At 42.8% G+C, this 16650-nt stretch overlaps 1 protein-coding gene across 14 annotated transcripts in view; it reads left to right on the top strand.

Moving 5' to 3' along the window:
- MAPK9 (mitogen-activated protein kinase 9) overlaps positions 1–16650 on the top strand; it is a 56745-nt gene that overhangs the window by 27368 nt on the left and 12727 nt on the right. For all 14 annotated transcript variants that reach the window (XR_004968110.1, XR_004968111.1, XM_036312249.1 and 11 more), the window contains 4 exons: positions 1717–1846; positions 4430–4488; positions 6936–7074; positions 16258–16423. Coding sequence is in view for 12 of the 14 variants with exons in the window: in XM_036312249.1 (XP_036168142.1) it covers positions 1717–1846; positions 4430–4488; positions 6936–7074; positions 16258–16423 (494 nt within the window). In the remaining 2 variants the exon portion in view is untranslated. The remainder of the gene's footprint in view (positions 1–1716; positions 1847–4429; positions 4489–6935; positions 7075–16257; positions 16424–16650) is intronic.

The raw sequence follows: 16650 nt of genomic DNA, 5'->3' as shown, positions 1-16650 counted from the left end.
AGTTTTTTGTTTTTTTAAAATATATTTCTTTATTGATTTCAGAGAGGAAGGGAGAAAGAGAGATAGAAATATCAATGATGAGAGAGAATCATTGATCAGCTGCCTCCTGCACTCCCCGCCCCCCCCCCCCCCCTTACTGGGGATCGAGGCCGCAACCCAGGCAGGCGCCCTTGGCAGGAATTGAACCTGGGACCCTTCAGTCCGCAGGCTGACACTCTATCCGCTGAGCCAAGCTGGCCAGGGCAAAATTATCAGTTTTTATAATGGGGAGTGAATAGATAATTTCTAAAGTTGATAATGAGGAAATAGTAATAAAAGTATGTTCTTTGGAGTTGAAAAGTAATTGCAAGAAGTAAAACCAGGAAGGTAGTCACTCCTAGAGTGGGAACCATGAGGGGGGAAGTATGTGTCTGCTGAGATGCTCAGAATTGGTCTATTTGGCTCATTTTGGACAAAAATTGTTGAGGCCAAAAAAGATGTTTGTTTTTCACATTCCTAGACAGAAATATACATAGGTACCAATACACATGTATGTAGTAGCACATTAACTAATGATTCATTTCACAAATAGATTTCTCTTTAACATTTTATAATTTACATGAATGGTGCATTTACATATGAACACGTGAATTTACATATGTGTAAACATGTACACATAATGTGAACAGAACTAGATTTAAATTCCAAAGTGACATGAAGATTCTAATCATTCTTAATCAAATGCTGTCATCGACAGCCTTCAATTTAAAAACAGGTTGAATTAAGTTAGGGCTGTTTGGCAGAAAACATTGTTCATAGGAGTGAATGAGTGTAAGCCACGTTATAAACTGAATAGGATAAAGGAGCAGAAACAGTGTTTTGAGCAGTGCCTGGGTTTCCAGGCGGCCTTAGCAGCGACGAGCCCCTGGTGGGAGGCCAAAGGACAGCAACGTGAATGGCACTATTCGCCCTTGTTTGCAATTAGTTCAGAATGTGCGACCAGGCCACTCAGTTTTTCCTGTCTATTTTCTGGAAGAAAATGAACCATACATTTCAGCTAGGAACTTGAGAAGCTGGAAACACAGGCTCTGGAAGATTCTATTCTTACTCCCTAGTATGATGTGACATTTCTAGCGGAATTTTATACATCGCAATTGTTTACATTAGGGTTTTGTATCTTGGGGATTTACCATGAGCTGAGATTTTGGCTTCTGTTTTCTTTTTAGATTCTTTTGTCTGGGAAAAACACACTCAATCACAAATTAGATTTATTATATTCTTCCATGAGCTCAACTATTTCCTCCCCTGTGTTACTCCAAAATATACTTACATTTTATCCTGTGATAACCAGTGACTTTTCCCCCAACTTACTGGCATATTTAAACTGAAGATTTCATTTCTTCACCTGTGTTACATGCTCTATGTTAAATTACTTGGTTCTGGATATAATAATCTCAACTAATATAATAAGTCAACATGTCCGGGATTGCTAGACCCCATCCTACCTGCAGTGGCTGTGTCCGCACCTCTGCAGAGGAGTCCGTCCATCCTGCACCTCAGCCAGCTCCCCTGGCTCTGCAGGGGTACAAGTACCTCAGGTGGAAACAAGCAGGAAGGTTTTCCCTTGTTTGTTACTCATTTAAAAGGATTGTACTTTGTACGTTCTGCATTGCATATTTTCCAAAATTACTCTAATAGGTTGCTTATTATAGCACTTATTCTATTTCCTAATTTTAGCGCTGCTTTTGATACAGTTCTTGGGATAAATGTTGCGGTCAAGAAACTAAGCCGGCCTTTTCAAAATCAAACCCACGCAAAGAGAGCTTATCGTGAACTTGTGCTCCTGAAATGTGTCAATCATAAAAATGTGAGTTATGTCTCTGTTTCCTCAGTATATTTGAACGTTGTCAGTGACATGATAATCTTGTGGGTTGCACTGAGTTCAGACCTAGGGTAACCTAATGATTAAAATAACTATTTAAATGGTTATATTTTATTGATAAAATTCTTCTCAGCATTTGGGAAATTGAAATCAGCAAGAGGCATCACGGTCCATAGGACCTTCGTCATTCAGCAGGGATAGGAATGTCAGTTAACCCTGCTCTTTAAGGTGGTATCAGTACACACCCAGCAAACTGAGAAACAGCTAAATACTTTTAAGAAAAACTTCATTCTATAAGTAACTTTTTACCTTATAATACAGACATTTCAGTGTTAAATAAATGTTATTAGATGATGTTATATTTATGATAGCTGTGCTTGGCATCGCCACAGAAATCAAAGCACTGTAAATTTTAAGGAGAAAAGGTATCTCTAGAAAATCTTTATATTCCATTACTGGTGTCTGAGCATTCTTTTATAACCTTACCACATTAGAAAACCATCAAATGTTAAGTCTGGAAGAGCCTTGGGAGCTGCCCCCATGTGACCTTTTTTGTTAGGACTAGGAGGTGGCGATTAAGGTGACACTTAACTCTCTATGGCTGCCTTTGCTTTAACGTGTATGCTGGGTCTTTCTGGCATGCACAGCTAAGATAGCTTTTCTTCTGAGTCTGTGCTTTGAGTTTGTTTTTAATTTTTTCGATACATGCTTTATTTTACTTACTTATTTTAAAAAATTGTTTTCAGGTTATAAAAAAGTATGGTTATTATTTTTTAAAATTCAAACAATGTAAACAAGAAAGCAAAAATCCTTGATCACCACCCACAGATCACTGTCATTAACATTTTGGTGAGCACCCTCATGCATTTGTGAGCATACACACACACACTTAAGATCAGCTGTGTTATGCATCCTGCTTTTGCCCTCATGGACTGTTGCTAGGTCTCATACACATTAGGAACATGGATATAATCCATTTTTAAAATAGCTGCATAGTACAGGTGCACAGTAATTTATTTGACCAGTCACTTATTATTGAATACTTAGGTGGTCTCCAGTTTTTCCCTATTATAAACAGTACTGCAGTGAACATCCTTCTACATGCATCTGTACACACTGTCCAGCTGAATTTTTTGGCCAAGATTGTTGGGTCAAAGAGTATGCACACTTCTGGCTTTAATACATTCTGACAAATTGACCTCAAGGAAGACCGTCAGTTTTATGCTTTCATTAAGAGTATCTGAGAATGCCTCTGTTTCAGAATTCCCCTGCACTACATACTGTTGAGCAGGGGTCCTCAAACTTTTTAAACAGGGGGCCAGTTCACTGTCCCTCAGACCGTTGGTGGGCCGGACTATAGTTTAAAAAAAACTACGAACAAATTCCTATGCACACTGCACATATCTTATTTTGAAGTAAAAAAACAAAACAGGAACAAATACAATATTTGCATTTGCATGTGGCCCGCAGGCCATAGTTTGAGGACCCCTGCTGTTGAGCCTATGTTTTACTTTACCAGTCTGACAGATGACAAATGAAATATTATTTGTGAGGTTGAATTTCTTTCCATATCTCTATTAGCCATTTATTTTTATTTCTTGAGAATTTGTATTCTATGGCCTTGGTCTACTTTTCTCTTGAACTATTGGTCTCTTCCTTATGCATTTACAAAAGATCTTTTGTGTGTTAGAGCTATCAACCTCACTTCTTTTCCCCTTGGCCTTATTTAGGTTGTTTCCACTGGTTTTATTTTTGTTGGGTTGATTTTGGGTTTGGTTTTAATGGAATAAAATCTCCTCGGTTTTCTGTCATGCTTAGAAAGGCTTTTCTACACCAGGATTATATAAATGTTTATCCACATTTTAATGTTTTATGGTTTCATGTTTTAGATTTAAATATTTGTTCCATTCCAAGTTTATCTTGATATAAGTAAAGATTGAAGTGTTGATCCAGTTTTATTTTTTCCTTGGCTAGCCAGCCACCCCAGTTCTGTCTATATACTGAATCATTTCTCTTTCCCGCAGTCATTTGAAATGATTGAGGATGTGTGTTTGATGCTCAAGCAGCCTTAGACTGCAAGACCAAAGCCTACAGTGGGGTCCATTCTAGAACTCTCTTTAAATAAACAGATAATGCTACGAGGCGTTTCATCTTTATCATACCAAAAATGCAAGCTTAGCCTTCATATTTTAAAACTTTTTTTAGAAATTTGTACATAAAATTTAAGTTTTCAGAGTTAACATATTGCTTTATTTAGTGTGGGGTTTTTTTTCCCCATTTCTACTTTTTTATGTTCAGAGTTAGACATTAAATGTTAGAATTCTTTAATAATAAATTACGAGGAACACACAAAAGTGACATTATGAAAAGTACGTCTTATTTTCAAGATAAGAATCCTAATCATTTAACTTTTTTCAAATACCATGTAATATGTTTTTGGTAAAAACAATAACAATAATAAATACTGAGCTCTGCTGTGATTTTTCCCCCATTTTTGATATGTTAATGTTAAACTTAATTTTTAGAGTCATCTGTAATTCTGAGGTTCAAATAATTTTCTCTTTTCAGATAATTAGTTTGTTAAATGTGTTTACACCACAAAAAACTCTAGAAGAATTTCAAGATGTGTAAGTATCATTTTTATTCAATAGTGTACTATGCATCAAAGACTGAATATTTAGAAAAGAAAGTAACTGTTTTGTTTTTTACTTAGGAAAGTAACTGCTGTTTTTTTTTTTTTACTTAGGATGACAATACATTTTTAATGATATCTTAGCCACTTTTCTCTGTGGAAGAGACATATTAAGAAAATGGATAATAATATTCAACTATTTTTATACTTAGATAATTATCATCTCTGTAACAGATAAGAAATGACTGGAAATAATTCTTCAGAGCAGACAGTGATCATTAATGCCAGTAATTTTCTTTTCCTGAAATAGAAAACATTTTCTACAGTCCCCTGAAAGCCAGGATTATAAGGTTCAGGTGTTTACAATTATTATTTGAAATGGTTAAGTCATTAGATATTGTGTGTTCCCAAAATCTGAAATAGAATTCTCTTACTAACAATGAAATGAAATATTAATTTATCAATTTATTGAGATATAATATCCAACTTTATCTTAAATGTATTGTATTCATTCATTCAACAAATACGTGATGGCTAGCCCTGTGCTCAGCACTCTCTTGGACTTGGTGTACCTTAGTGACCAAAACAAACATCCCTTCTATTACTTAAGAATTGCTGGCGAGCATCCTCCTTCCTAGAGCTTGCAGGAAAGCCTGGGAAGAGAGATAATCAATGTAAGAAATAAGGAGATGATGTCATTCATTAGGAAGAGGCAAGTGCTGTGGAAGAAGTGGAGCTGGGTGTGGGATCTGGAGTGCTGGGGGTTAGGAGTCAGGTTGCAGTTTTCAATGGGGTGGTTGGGGTTGGAGAAAGACCTCCCTGGATTGGTGATGTTTGAAGAAAGGCTTGAAGGGGTGAGAAGGTTAGACTGGCAGGTATCTGCGGGAAGACTGAGTTGAATGGAAGGAACAGGCAGCACAAAGGAGTGGAAGTGGGAGTGTGCATGGTATGTCCAAGAACAGCAAGAGGCCAGTGTGGCTGGAGCTCAAACAGCAGAGGAGAGAGGAAGTCTATTGTAAGGATTTCCTTTTATTCTAAGGCAGTTCAGTAAGACTTTCAACAGAGGAGTGAGCTTACCTGACTTTCATTTTAAAAGAATAACCGGTTTCTGGGTTGAGAATCCACCATAAGGTGTGGGGGCCCAGAAGACCAGTTGGGGGAGGTTATTGTACCAGTTCAGGTGAGAGATCATGGTGCTTCACTTAGACCAGAGGAGAATGATGAGGGGATGGGGTGAGATCGGGGCTGAAACTGTCCTGAAGGTAGAACCACAGTGTTTGCTCTTAGAGAAGATGTGTGGTGCGAGAGCAAGGGAGTGGAGGGTGACACCTGGACTTCTGCCTGATCACCTGAAGGGTGAAAGTGCTCTCACATGAGATGAGGAAGGCTGCAGGGAGAACATGTCAGAGGTAGCGTGGGATCAGGAGCTGATTTTGGGACATGACTTCGAGTTGTCTGTTGGACACCCAAGTGGACCTGTGAAGTGGGAAGTTGGGTGAATGAGCCTGGATGAGGTCTGAGTTGAAGGTATGAATTTGTAGTTGATGGTCTGTAGATGGTATTTAAAAACCTTGAGACCAGAGGGCAGAGAAGATCACCAAGACCGTGGCAGAGACAGGAAGGCCAAGGACTGAGCAGTAGCACTCCAAAAGTAAGAAGCTGGGGGGAGGAGGCGGGCACTGGCAGCTGGGACTTAGCAACAGGGAAGTCAGTGGGGCCTGGAGGACAGTGTCAGCAGAGAGATGAGGGCCAAAGCCTGAGCAAAGTGGGATAAGAAAAAACGGGAGAAGAATTGGAAATGGTGGGTATTGACACCTTTGGGGAGTTTGCTTACAAAGGGAAGAAAGATCAGGGCAGTCGATGCTGGGGGAAGTTGGGTGAAGTTATTTTTATTAAAAAATTATTCCCAGTTACAGATGACACACAATATTATGTTAGTTTCAGGTGTATAACATAGAATTAGACATTTATATACCTTATGAGGAATGACCCTGGTAAGTCTAGTACCCACCTGGCACCCTATGTAGTTGTTACAATATTATTTATTGACTATATTCCTTTTACATCTTTGGGGATCAAGTTTTCTTAAGATGAGAGAAATAACAGCATGGCTTCTAGACTGGTAAGAATGATTCCGTAGCAAAAAATTTAAGATACAGGAGAATTTGGATGTTTGAGATTCTATTTACTATAATATAGAAATTGTTTTATTTTTAACATCGTTAGTTTTTTTTTTGGAAAAAAACTTTTATAAAGGTCCATTATATGTTTGCTTCAAGATACTTTATAAAATGTTTAGAGAAAACAATTAGTGTTTTACTTTAACCAGTACATTGAGTTAGATAGAAAGTTATTACTGTTTCATAAAAATTCTGGTTTAATAGCCACAAAGGAATTTTGGATGCTTTTCATGTGAACATGGCTAATCTTTTTTCCCCTCAGGTATTTAGTTATGGAATTAATGGATGCTAACTTATGTCAGGTTATTCATATGGAGTTGGACCATGAGAGAATGTCCTATCTTCTTTACCAGATGCTCTGTGGTATTAAACACCTTCATTCAGCCGGTATCATTCATCGAGTAAGTAGTGATGCCATATCAATTTTATTTTTAAAATGGTAATAATTTTGTTGCCATAATCCTCCAGATACAAAAGTACTTAAATTTTTAAAAAATTTGTCAGTGTTGAAAATCCAAATAAACTATAGGGTTGTGTTGAGTTTCCAAACATTGTTAAGATCAGAAGACATCGGTGGAACGCCTGGTTGGCCTGGGCCCGTGTGAGCCACCCTGGATGCAGGCCAGAGCCAGGTGCTCAGCGGGATTCAGCAGAAGAATAGGGCAAAGAGCTCCCTCATACTATTTGTCCATATTCACCTGTTGTCGATATTTTTGCCATATTTGAAATCTCATTTTTAATGAATCAAGGGATTAGATTTGGGGTGGGAGAAATTAGAGACCAAGTAGAAAATAATATAGTTAGTTGTTTGAGAAATCTTGCATGAATTATAACCTAAATATTTGTTTCTTCTATTGGAAAATTCTGCCATTCCAGCATCCTGGCCCGACTGGTGAGAGCTTTTGGAATGGCCTGTGACAGGCCTCTGGACTGGATTAGGACTGGGATTTGAATGACAGTTTCCTGTGCTATTGGGAAGATACAGTGTAATTCTCTAAGCTAGTTGTATGAGTTTCTGTTTTTTTTTAATTTGGACTACTGTATAAACAGAACATCGTGATAGAATTTTTTGAAACAACTAAAATGTTGAGTGAGATTAGAGGCAGAAATAATGTAATTTTACTGGAATCATTCATAGCATTCTCTGAATTATTACCATACTAATTTTGTTCACAGACTATCTTTAGGTACTATGTTTCAACATCAATAAGTTATTTTCTTGGAACTAAATCTGTAGGGAGAGGAAGATAGTGAGACAAGAACAATGCAGCCTATTGATAACAGAAAAATAGATTTTCAGTGGGGTAGCAGATCCATCAGGTGCCAGGAAAGGTTGATTCCATCACAGCTGCTGAATGGAAGTCTCCGTGGCAACAGAGCCCACCAACCCAGAAAGGGCTCAGCCCTTGCCCCTATCATGAACCTCAGGTCTGCAGCCTGAGGCCAGGAGGCGGGAGGCTTCCCTGGCCTGACATGCTGGCTGATGAGCACTTGGCTCCAGACCAGTGAGCTGTTACAGCCTTTGCTGCCACCAAGTGTTTAGTTAAAATAATACAAATTCTGTGGACAAATTTGCTTTAAAAATCGTAATTAAAATTAAAAAGGAAGATTTCCCAACATACCGTTCTATTTCTTTTTCTAAAATTTTCACAGACTTTTATATAAACTAAGGCACCTTTAATGTCTCAAGTACATCTTATATTACATTCGCGCTTTAGTAAGTGCCCAGATTCTGTTAAGCTTTATGACCTTTAAAAGGGAAATGGTTTACCTTGTTTGTTCCTTCCCTCTTAAGCCCGGAGAGTCATAGGAAAGCATGACTCTCCCCAGGACGTGGTAAGAGCTGCAGCCAACACTTAGTGTGTGAATCTTGAGTTGTGAACCCTTCCTATTCTTTTGCCTGTGGACAGCATCATGCACACAGGTACAATTTGCTCATTAAGATAGTTTTATGCTATGCATAAAATGTTAATTATTTAAAAATAAAACACCCATAATCCCACCACTTTTTACTTTATATAATTCAAAAAATTAAAAGAAATGAGAGTCCCCCAGCCCTCCACTGCCACCTGGAGGTGGCCGGCGAGCAACTGGAGTGTTTCCTTCTACACTTTACACGGACAGAGACTTTCTGCTTAAGCTGATTCCAGCGTATCTGTTTATTTTTATGTCCTTTTTAACTTATGTTTTCAAAACAAGATCCTCTCGTACGTAATTGTCCTGCACCTTGCTGAATGAGCTGGTTGATTTGTTTTTTATTTTAATCAGGGATCAAATAGTTCTACAGATATTTATTTAAAAAGCAGAATCCCCAACTCCTCCGTCTTATTTCTCTCTCCCCAGAAGTGCTGGGGTCCCCAAAGGTGTGGACGGAGTCGGCGAAGAAGGAACGACACAGAGGCAGCGTTCAGTTGATCAGCAGCCTAGCCAGGATCTCTAGCCAAGTTCTGGTCAGGATCTCCGGCAAAGTTCTGGTTAGGATCTCCAGCCAGGTTCTGTGTCCATGTTCTCTTGCTAAGTTCTGTCTCTAGGTTCTGTCCAGGTTCTCCAGCCAGGTTCAGTCACCAGGTTCTAGTCAGGTTCTCTTGCCATGTTCTATCCAGGTTCTGTAGCCAGGTTCTGTCTCTAGGTTCTTCAGCCAGGTTCTCTCGCTAGGTTCTGTCTCTAGGTTCTGTGGCCAGTTTCTGTCCAGGATCTTTTGCCATGTTCTCTCCAGCGAAGTTCTTCTGTCTTTAGGTTCTGTGTAGGTTCTGTGTCTAGGTTCTGTGTCCTGTTGTCTTGTTACATCTGTATTTATACGAGTTGATTCCAATCCTGTCAATCTCTATTCCAAAGGTTAGGGCATTTCTTATCTCCATTCCAGGGAGTAAAGATTATGTAGCTTAAGCATGATTGTTCGTAGTTAAAGTGATTAATTACCTGCCTGGCACTTAGTTAAGGGGTTTTATTCCCTCCCTAACTTCAGGGGGAAACCCCTACCTGGGGAAACAACCTTTCTCAGAGAGGTGACCTTGGTTAAAACACATAGTGCCAAGAAGGTGAGCAAACATATTAAGAACAGTATGCCATATATGCCACGTCCCTTGAAACAGCAAGGATGGACCGGCTCCCGGCACAGAAGCAAACTCAGTTCTTTAAATATATTTTTTTGTATTGATTCTTTACAGAGAGGAAGGGAGAGGGATAGAGAGTTAGAAACATTGATGAGAGAGAAACATTGATCAGCTGCCTTCTGCACACTCCCCACTGGGTATATGCCCGCAACCAAGGTACACGCCCTTGACTGGAATCGAACCTGGGACCCCTAAGTCCACAGGCCGACGCTCTATCCACTGAGCCAAACCAGTCAGGGCCAAACTCAGTTCTTTTAGTGTTAATTTCCATATGATTAGATAAAATATGATTAGATCTCTGCTCGATGACCTTTTTCGATTTGGGGCTTAAGGTACTGACTTTGCTTTCTCACCATCCACAACCCTCACCTATCCTGTTCTGCCACCGCCCAGTATTTACAATGTAATTTGGTTTGGATCTGTGTCCATATTGTGTTTTATGTTATTGTGACCTTGTCAGTGCTTTTCACAAGCTGGGCCTCTCACCCATGCCCTCCCTGGGCCTCACACCAGCGGTTCTGTTGGTCTTGAGTCTGAAGCCCGGTCTGGAGAGTTTGTTTCTGTTTTTCTAGATTAGTGATGGCGAACCTTTTGAGCTCGGCATGTCAGCATTTTGAAAAACCCTAACTTAACTCTGGTGCCGTGTGACATATAGAATTTTTTTGATATTTGCAACCATAGTAAAACAAAGACATATTTTTGATATTTATTTTATATATTTAAATGCCATTTAACAAAGAAAAATCAACCAAAAAAATGAGTTCGCGTGTCACCTCTGACACACGTGTCATAGGTTCGCATTCGCCATCACTGTTCTAGATAATGAGCCGGTGGGCGTGAGGAAGGAGCAGAGCCTCTCTCTGGGAAGTCTCCTTTTCCCTTCCCAGTGTCTTGCTTCCTGCGTCACCCTGCCTCCCCAGGACCTGTCGCTCTCTTCCCGAGTCCTTCCAGGGCGTTGGTCCAGATTGTCCCCGTGTGGGCCACTCATACTCCCCTGGTGGCTGCCAGGGAGGCCACGCTTCACTAGACACCCCTACACTCTGGGGGTCAGGCCCCAAGTTTAGGTGTCATTTGTATTTTGACGTATCTTTCTGGTTTTCCTTGTTTTGGATGGTTTTTAAGATTTAAAGAGGCAGAATTGTCTTTATTCTGCTACTTTGAAACTGAAGTCCAGTCTGTCTTGGAAAGCTGCCCCTGGTGGTGTGTGGAGCTGATGGGAGGGGGGTAGTTGTGGATGTGGGGAGCCCTCCAGGGCCTGGGGCCTCTTTAAATCCTTCCAACTATCCACATCATCTTCATTTTATCATCATTCTCCAGCAGTTGGCAGTAAAGTGTGTTGTTTCTCACACACACACACACACACACACACACACACACACACCCAAGGGAAAAAATACCAGTACCAGATGACAAAGTTCTGACTGGTGGAAGTGGCCGGAGGTGGTCCTGTTTTCCAGGTCACTCAGGTCCACGGAGCAGGCCGGCGGAGCTGTTCTGGTCATATTCATTCATGTGGCTCTTGCTTTAGTTCAAGGCCAGGTTGGATTGCAGGGGCTGCTGAATGGTAAAACAAAGACATTCAATTTTTTAAAAAAATCAGCCTCCTAAGAAAGCACCTCCTGCCTTTCCCACCACCCTGTGTCCGGAAAGGTCACCCACGATGGGGATGTTGCTGCCGTTCCTCTCCTCACTGCCACAGGAGAGGCTAAAAACGCTGCCTCATCACTTAACGCTCCAAAAATACTTGTTTTGTGACGTTGAGCATTATTTTATTTTAGTGATTTGTATTCTGAAATGCCTGTTCTTGCCATATTCTTTGATTTTTGAAAGAGGAAACTAGAAACAAATTGGTTTGTGTTGTTTTAGCTGCTTCACCGTATGAGCCTGCTCACAGGGACAGCTGCTGGGTGGGTTGGCTGAGTCTTCCCGGCTTTACCTTGTGCAGAACAGTGGCTGCGGCAAGGACACGCGTCGGGACACGCAGGCTCTGGGACAGCTGGGGCCGGGCCATCAGCATAGGGCTTGTTGGGAATTTTCACTGCATTTTTTAAAAATTATGTGTTTGTAATTTCTGATTTCCTGAATCGGGAAGTTTAGAGAGTATTTAACAGTAATGAAACGGAACTTTAGCTGTTGTAAGTTTTAAAGGGTTCTCTACTTACAGCCACATGCTATAGCTCAGGTGACTGGTGGCTACCACCCGGAGAGCACAGGACCAGGATTCCCTTGCCCCGGCATCTTCCCATGGCTCTTTCTTTCTTTGGTAAAAGAATTCCATGATCACCGAGCCCCACTCCCCCACTCTGACTATGTGGCTATAATTGGATGTGACAGTGCCAAAAAAAGATTGTAAAATACTTCATTCATAATTCTTATGTTGGTTACATTTTGAAATGATAAGTAACACTTCACAGTGTCACGTGCCCATTTGCGGCACATCAGTTGGAAAGTTCTAAGTCAGGTACTGGACCTGAGCTTCACACTTACCCACTCCCAGGTCCTTCCATGTGGTGTGCCTGGGCAGTTTGATGTTGCAGCTGCATGTTGGAGAATTCTTGTGAATAGAGCAGTTGTGGATTGTTCAGAAGTCACAATTTTTAGGGTGAGTCTGCAGGCTGGCGTCCCCAGGCAAAAGTCAAATTCCTGTGGCCTGAGGGAGGGGCTGGAGTGTGGGAGATCAGCAGTAAGAAAGGCCCTAGAGCTATGAGGGAAATGACAGACGCTGTGGAAGCATTGAGAGTCATGGGGAGGGGCATGTGTCCGCTCGGCAGACGTTTCTGACGGACATTTCTGGTTCTCGGAGCAAAGAGCACAGGGGCCTCCCCTCCCAGAGCCTGCACTTGGAGGTGGGGGAGAGGTGAGGCGCACACGCTGTGCGCTGGGGGAGTGGGGCTCGGTGATCATGGAATTCTTACCAAAGAAAGAAGGAGCCATGGGAAGATGCCAGGGCAAGGAAACCCTGGTCCTGAGCTGTCCAGGTGGTAGCCATCAGTCACCTGAGGCTATTGAGCACTCAGAGTGTGGCTATCATGGGATGTGACAGTGCCAAAAAAGAATGTAAAATATCTCATTAATACTTCTTATGTTGGTTACATTTTGAAATGATAAGTAATACTGTCAAACTCAAAAAAATTTTGGAGGCTTTGGCTAGAAATAAACGATAGATTTATTCAAGGATCTTAGAGTTTGCACACTGGAAATACAGCTAGGCAAAAACCCAGAAGTGTTCTGAAGAATAAAAAAAGTTAGGAGTTCCTATAGTAAAAAGTGCATTCTTGAGAATAGGCAGTCCTGCATTCTTAACCCGAGGAGTGGTCCAGGACGGTGTCAGTCAGATGGCAGGCTGTCTGGACGATGGGTGCCAGGTGCTCTAGAGGATGGGCACCAGGGGGTCTAGTCACATCGATGGATAACAGATGTCAGGAGGATGTCAGGTGACCTGGATATGTGGGTCCTTTGGGGGATAATCAGAGGGTTACCTGGAGGGGGAAGTCGGAGGTTATCTGGCAGTCTGGTGTCTGTCCAGATGTACGTCCAGGCATCAGCTCAGGACTGGAAAGTTCAAAAAGTTTAAGTTCCCAGACTACTTAAGTAGAACAAGAATAGAGTCCTTCCTCATGCCTCCATCTTCATAATGTTAATAATTTCAGCAGCTTGGTTAAAGTGATTCCTTTTATATTCCCTACCTTCAGTCTTTTCTCAATATTATGGATATATTGGATTAAGTAAAATGTATTATTAAAATTAGTCTTACCTGTTTCTATTCACTCTCTTTAAGATGGCTACTAGAAAATGTCAATTATATCTGTTGGAGAGCAGGGAAGAGCCAGAGATTTAGGAACTGAAGGATGACCAGGCGTGGAGAGAGGAAGGGAGGGAGGGAAAGAGGGAGGGAGAGAGGAGGGAGGGAGGGAGGGAGGGAGGGAGGGAGGGAGGGAGGGAGGGAGGGAGGGGAAACCCTCAGAAGGGTTGTGGGGTTTTTTACTAATTGCTGAAAATAATGAGATGGTGAAACATCTGAACATGCACATTTCTTTCATATACAAAGTTTGATTAAGCACCAGGAACTACACAGAGAATCCAAAAGTCCACTGCAAACAATACATTTCTTGGGATCTAAATTTAAAAATAATCACCAGACACACAATTTACCCTCTGAGGAAACTTAGTTATGGGGACAGACTACTTGGAGAAGATAAATGTAAGAAGTGATAGGAGGAAGTGAAAGGAAATGACCACACCTATTGCAGAAGCATACTGGAAAGCAAAAAATGTGAAAGCAGATTGTAAAACTAGTGCCCGGCTCCAAGGCCAACAACTTGAACAACCAAAACATGAAAAGGACCTTGCCCAGTCCCGGGGTCAGTGAGGGGCTCCAGGAAGAGCTGTGTCAGTGCAGCTCCCGAGAGCAGAGTGGGACTCGGGCATGTCTGATCTGAGGACCAAATGCTTTGGGGCTTGTTCTGGAAACATGGGGCCCGCCTGGAGCATGTAGACCAGCAAGCTGCATGCCCTGCGTTCATTCCCTCGTGCCACAGGGTACATGTTAATTTTAAGTCTCTCACTCCTTGCTAGAAACTTGGGGTTTCTTCTTCTTTGCAAACCACAGGGAAACCCAATTTCTGTACCTGTAACATCTGAAAGTAATAAAGGATGACCACTTATAGCCAATGGCTAGATGTACGTATCTCCATGAGGAATCCCCTTAACGTGGGGTTGCCATGATGGGAGGAGAGGAGGCTCCCCTGGACCATGGCTGAGCACACCAGTCACTTCGGAGGAAATGAGAACAAAATCTTCCAGGACAATGAGTCAGAATTTCTGTTTAAAATGGTGCTCGCTCACAGGCATACAAGTATCCCAGACACCCCTAGAAAACAGCCTGACAGCACATGATGCCGGCTGCTGGAAGCTCGTCATCGGTTAGACTGGAACAGTATCTTTGAGTTTTTAGGCAATCTCAGATGCCAGCATAAGGTGTTCAGGGCCCTCTCCTGAAGATGCTGCGAAAACAAAACCCAAAATAACTACCTGGAGAGAACATGCACATTCTAAGAGGCCCAACATTTTCTCTGGGTGAAGGGATGACTTAACTCATGAAACTCGAGAAAACAATAAGAATTTCCTTGGATATATTCAGTGTGTCAAGGGAAGGTATTTTTCCCCTACAGAGAAATGCAATAAATAACTACAGTGAAGGGCCCCGATGAGCGTCGAGTGCCTGGGTCCCCGTACACAAGAACTTCCAGCGCAGCCCGACCCTTTCCTTTCTCCAAGACAGGTGCTGGGGCCCACTCGCCCTCACCTTAAGTGGCTTTAGGGGCTCCAGCCGGGTGCCCCTCGCTTCCTCGGCCTTCCTGCCCGGCCTGGGGTTTCTTGGCCTGCCAGGTTGCAGGCGCCCAAAGCATCAGCCTCTTTTTCAAACGTGACTTGCTGGTGTTTCAAGCTGCGTTACACAACAGTCCCACCTGGTAAAGCCCGGCGCGGAGTGAAGCCAAAGCGCACAACACAAGAAGCGGTCAAAGCCAAGGTTTCCCACAACACCTCTCTCCAAGGGACTGGTGACCACTGAGGCCGGGCTGCGGCTGCCAGTGCTCCCGGGGAGGGGGGGGGGGGACGCGCGTGCGCAAGTCTTCCAGGAGGGCTTCTCCGTGGGACTATTTTGCTGTGAGATCCCTGTAGGGGTTCTTGTGCTGCAAGCGCTGGGATGAGGCCTGTATTTAGCCCAACAGTTCAATGATCTTTGCCCTGAAGAGGTCCTGGAATGCACAGCCGCCTGCTGCGGACGCTGCAGGAGGAGCGCGCTGGGCCGCAGGCAGCAGGAAGCGCAGTGCCCTCGGTGCTGCAGTCCTGCTTGGTGCCGGGCGTGGATGTCCCAGCAGCCACCCACCAGCAAGTCCTTGTTTGTCCGTGACGAGGTGCTTCCCTTGAGTGGGATTTTGGCACTGGTTGCTGGGCCTGCTGCTGTTGCCCATTTAAGCTGCACTTTCCACAGAATGGGCTGATCAAGGTCTTGAACCTGGAGGAGGTTCCCATCTCACTGCCCTCCTGGTGAGCCGGTGGCCCGCCATGGCCTGCGCAGTACGGTGCAGGGTGTGGAGGCCGGGCCCTGGGCAGCATGGACCCTACACGAGTGGCAGCCCCATCCCTCACACCGGGCACCAGCCCCTTGACCCTCAGCCCGGCCAGCTCCCCGCCTCGGAAGGTTTGCAGTAAAGGCCATGAGCATTTCCACATGGGGCTGAGGGCAACCAGCTGACTTCTTTAGGCTTATTTGTATTAGTTTCAGTTTGAGAATAGGATTTTCCAGAATTGTTCCAAAATGCCAGGGTTCCATTCTAACTCTCCTCCTCCCGCCAGCACTCTCGTGTACGTCAGCAGTCACTGACCTCTCCGCTCTGCCAGCATGCGGTTTATTTACTAGTAGCATGCTTTGGTGCATTTTATTCATTCAAACCATTTCTGTCCTAGGATTTGAAACCTAGCAACATCGTAGTAAAGTCAGACTGCACGCTTAAGATCCTGGACTTTGGCCTCGCCCGCACAGCGTGCACCAACTTCATGATGACTCCCTACGTGGTGACACGGTATTACCGGGCGCCGGAAGTCATCCTGGGTATGGGCTATAAGGAGAACGGTGAGTGCCGATGGTACCGGAGAGCCTGAGATGTTTAAAAATAGTGCCATTTGTCATCACTAGTGTTGTCTCTTTCCTGTGAGTTGTATAAACTTTAACGTGGGGACTGTGTTACACACAGATTATCCTAGTCCACAAATAAAAAATCATTACTTTTATATTTCCATTAGTTAAAATTATCCACTTTTGAAGTTAATATTTTTGAATGTTTATCAAAGTATAACATG

This window comes from Myotis myotis, unplaced genomic scaffold (genome assembly GCF_014108235.1).
Source record: "Myotis myotis isolate mMyoMyo1 unplaced genomic scaffold, mMyoMyo1.p scaffold_m19_p_6, whole genome shotgun sequence".
NCBI lineage: Eukaryota > Metazoa > Chordata > Mammalia > Chiroptera > Vespertilionidae > Myotis > Myotis myotis.
This window is presented reverse-complemented; position numbering and strand designations above follow the sequence as displayed.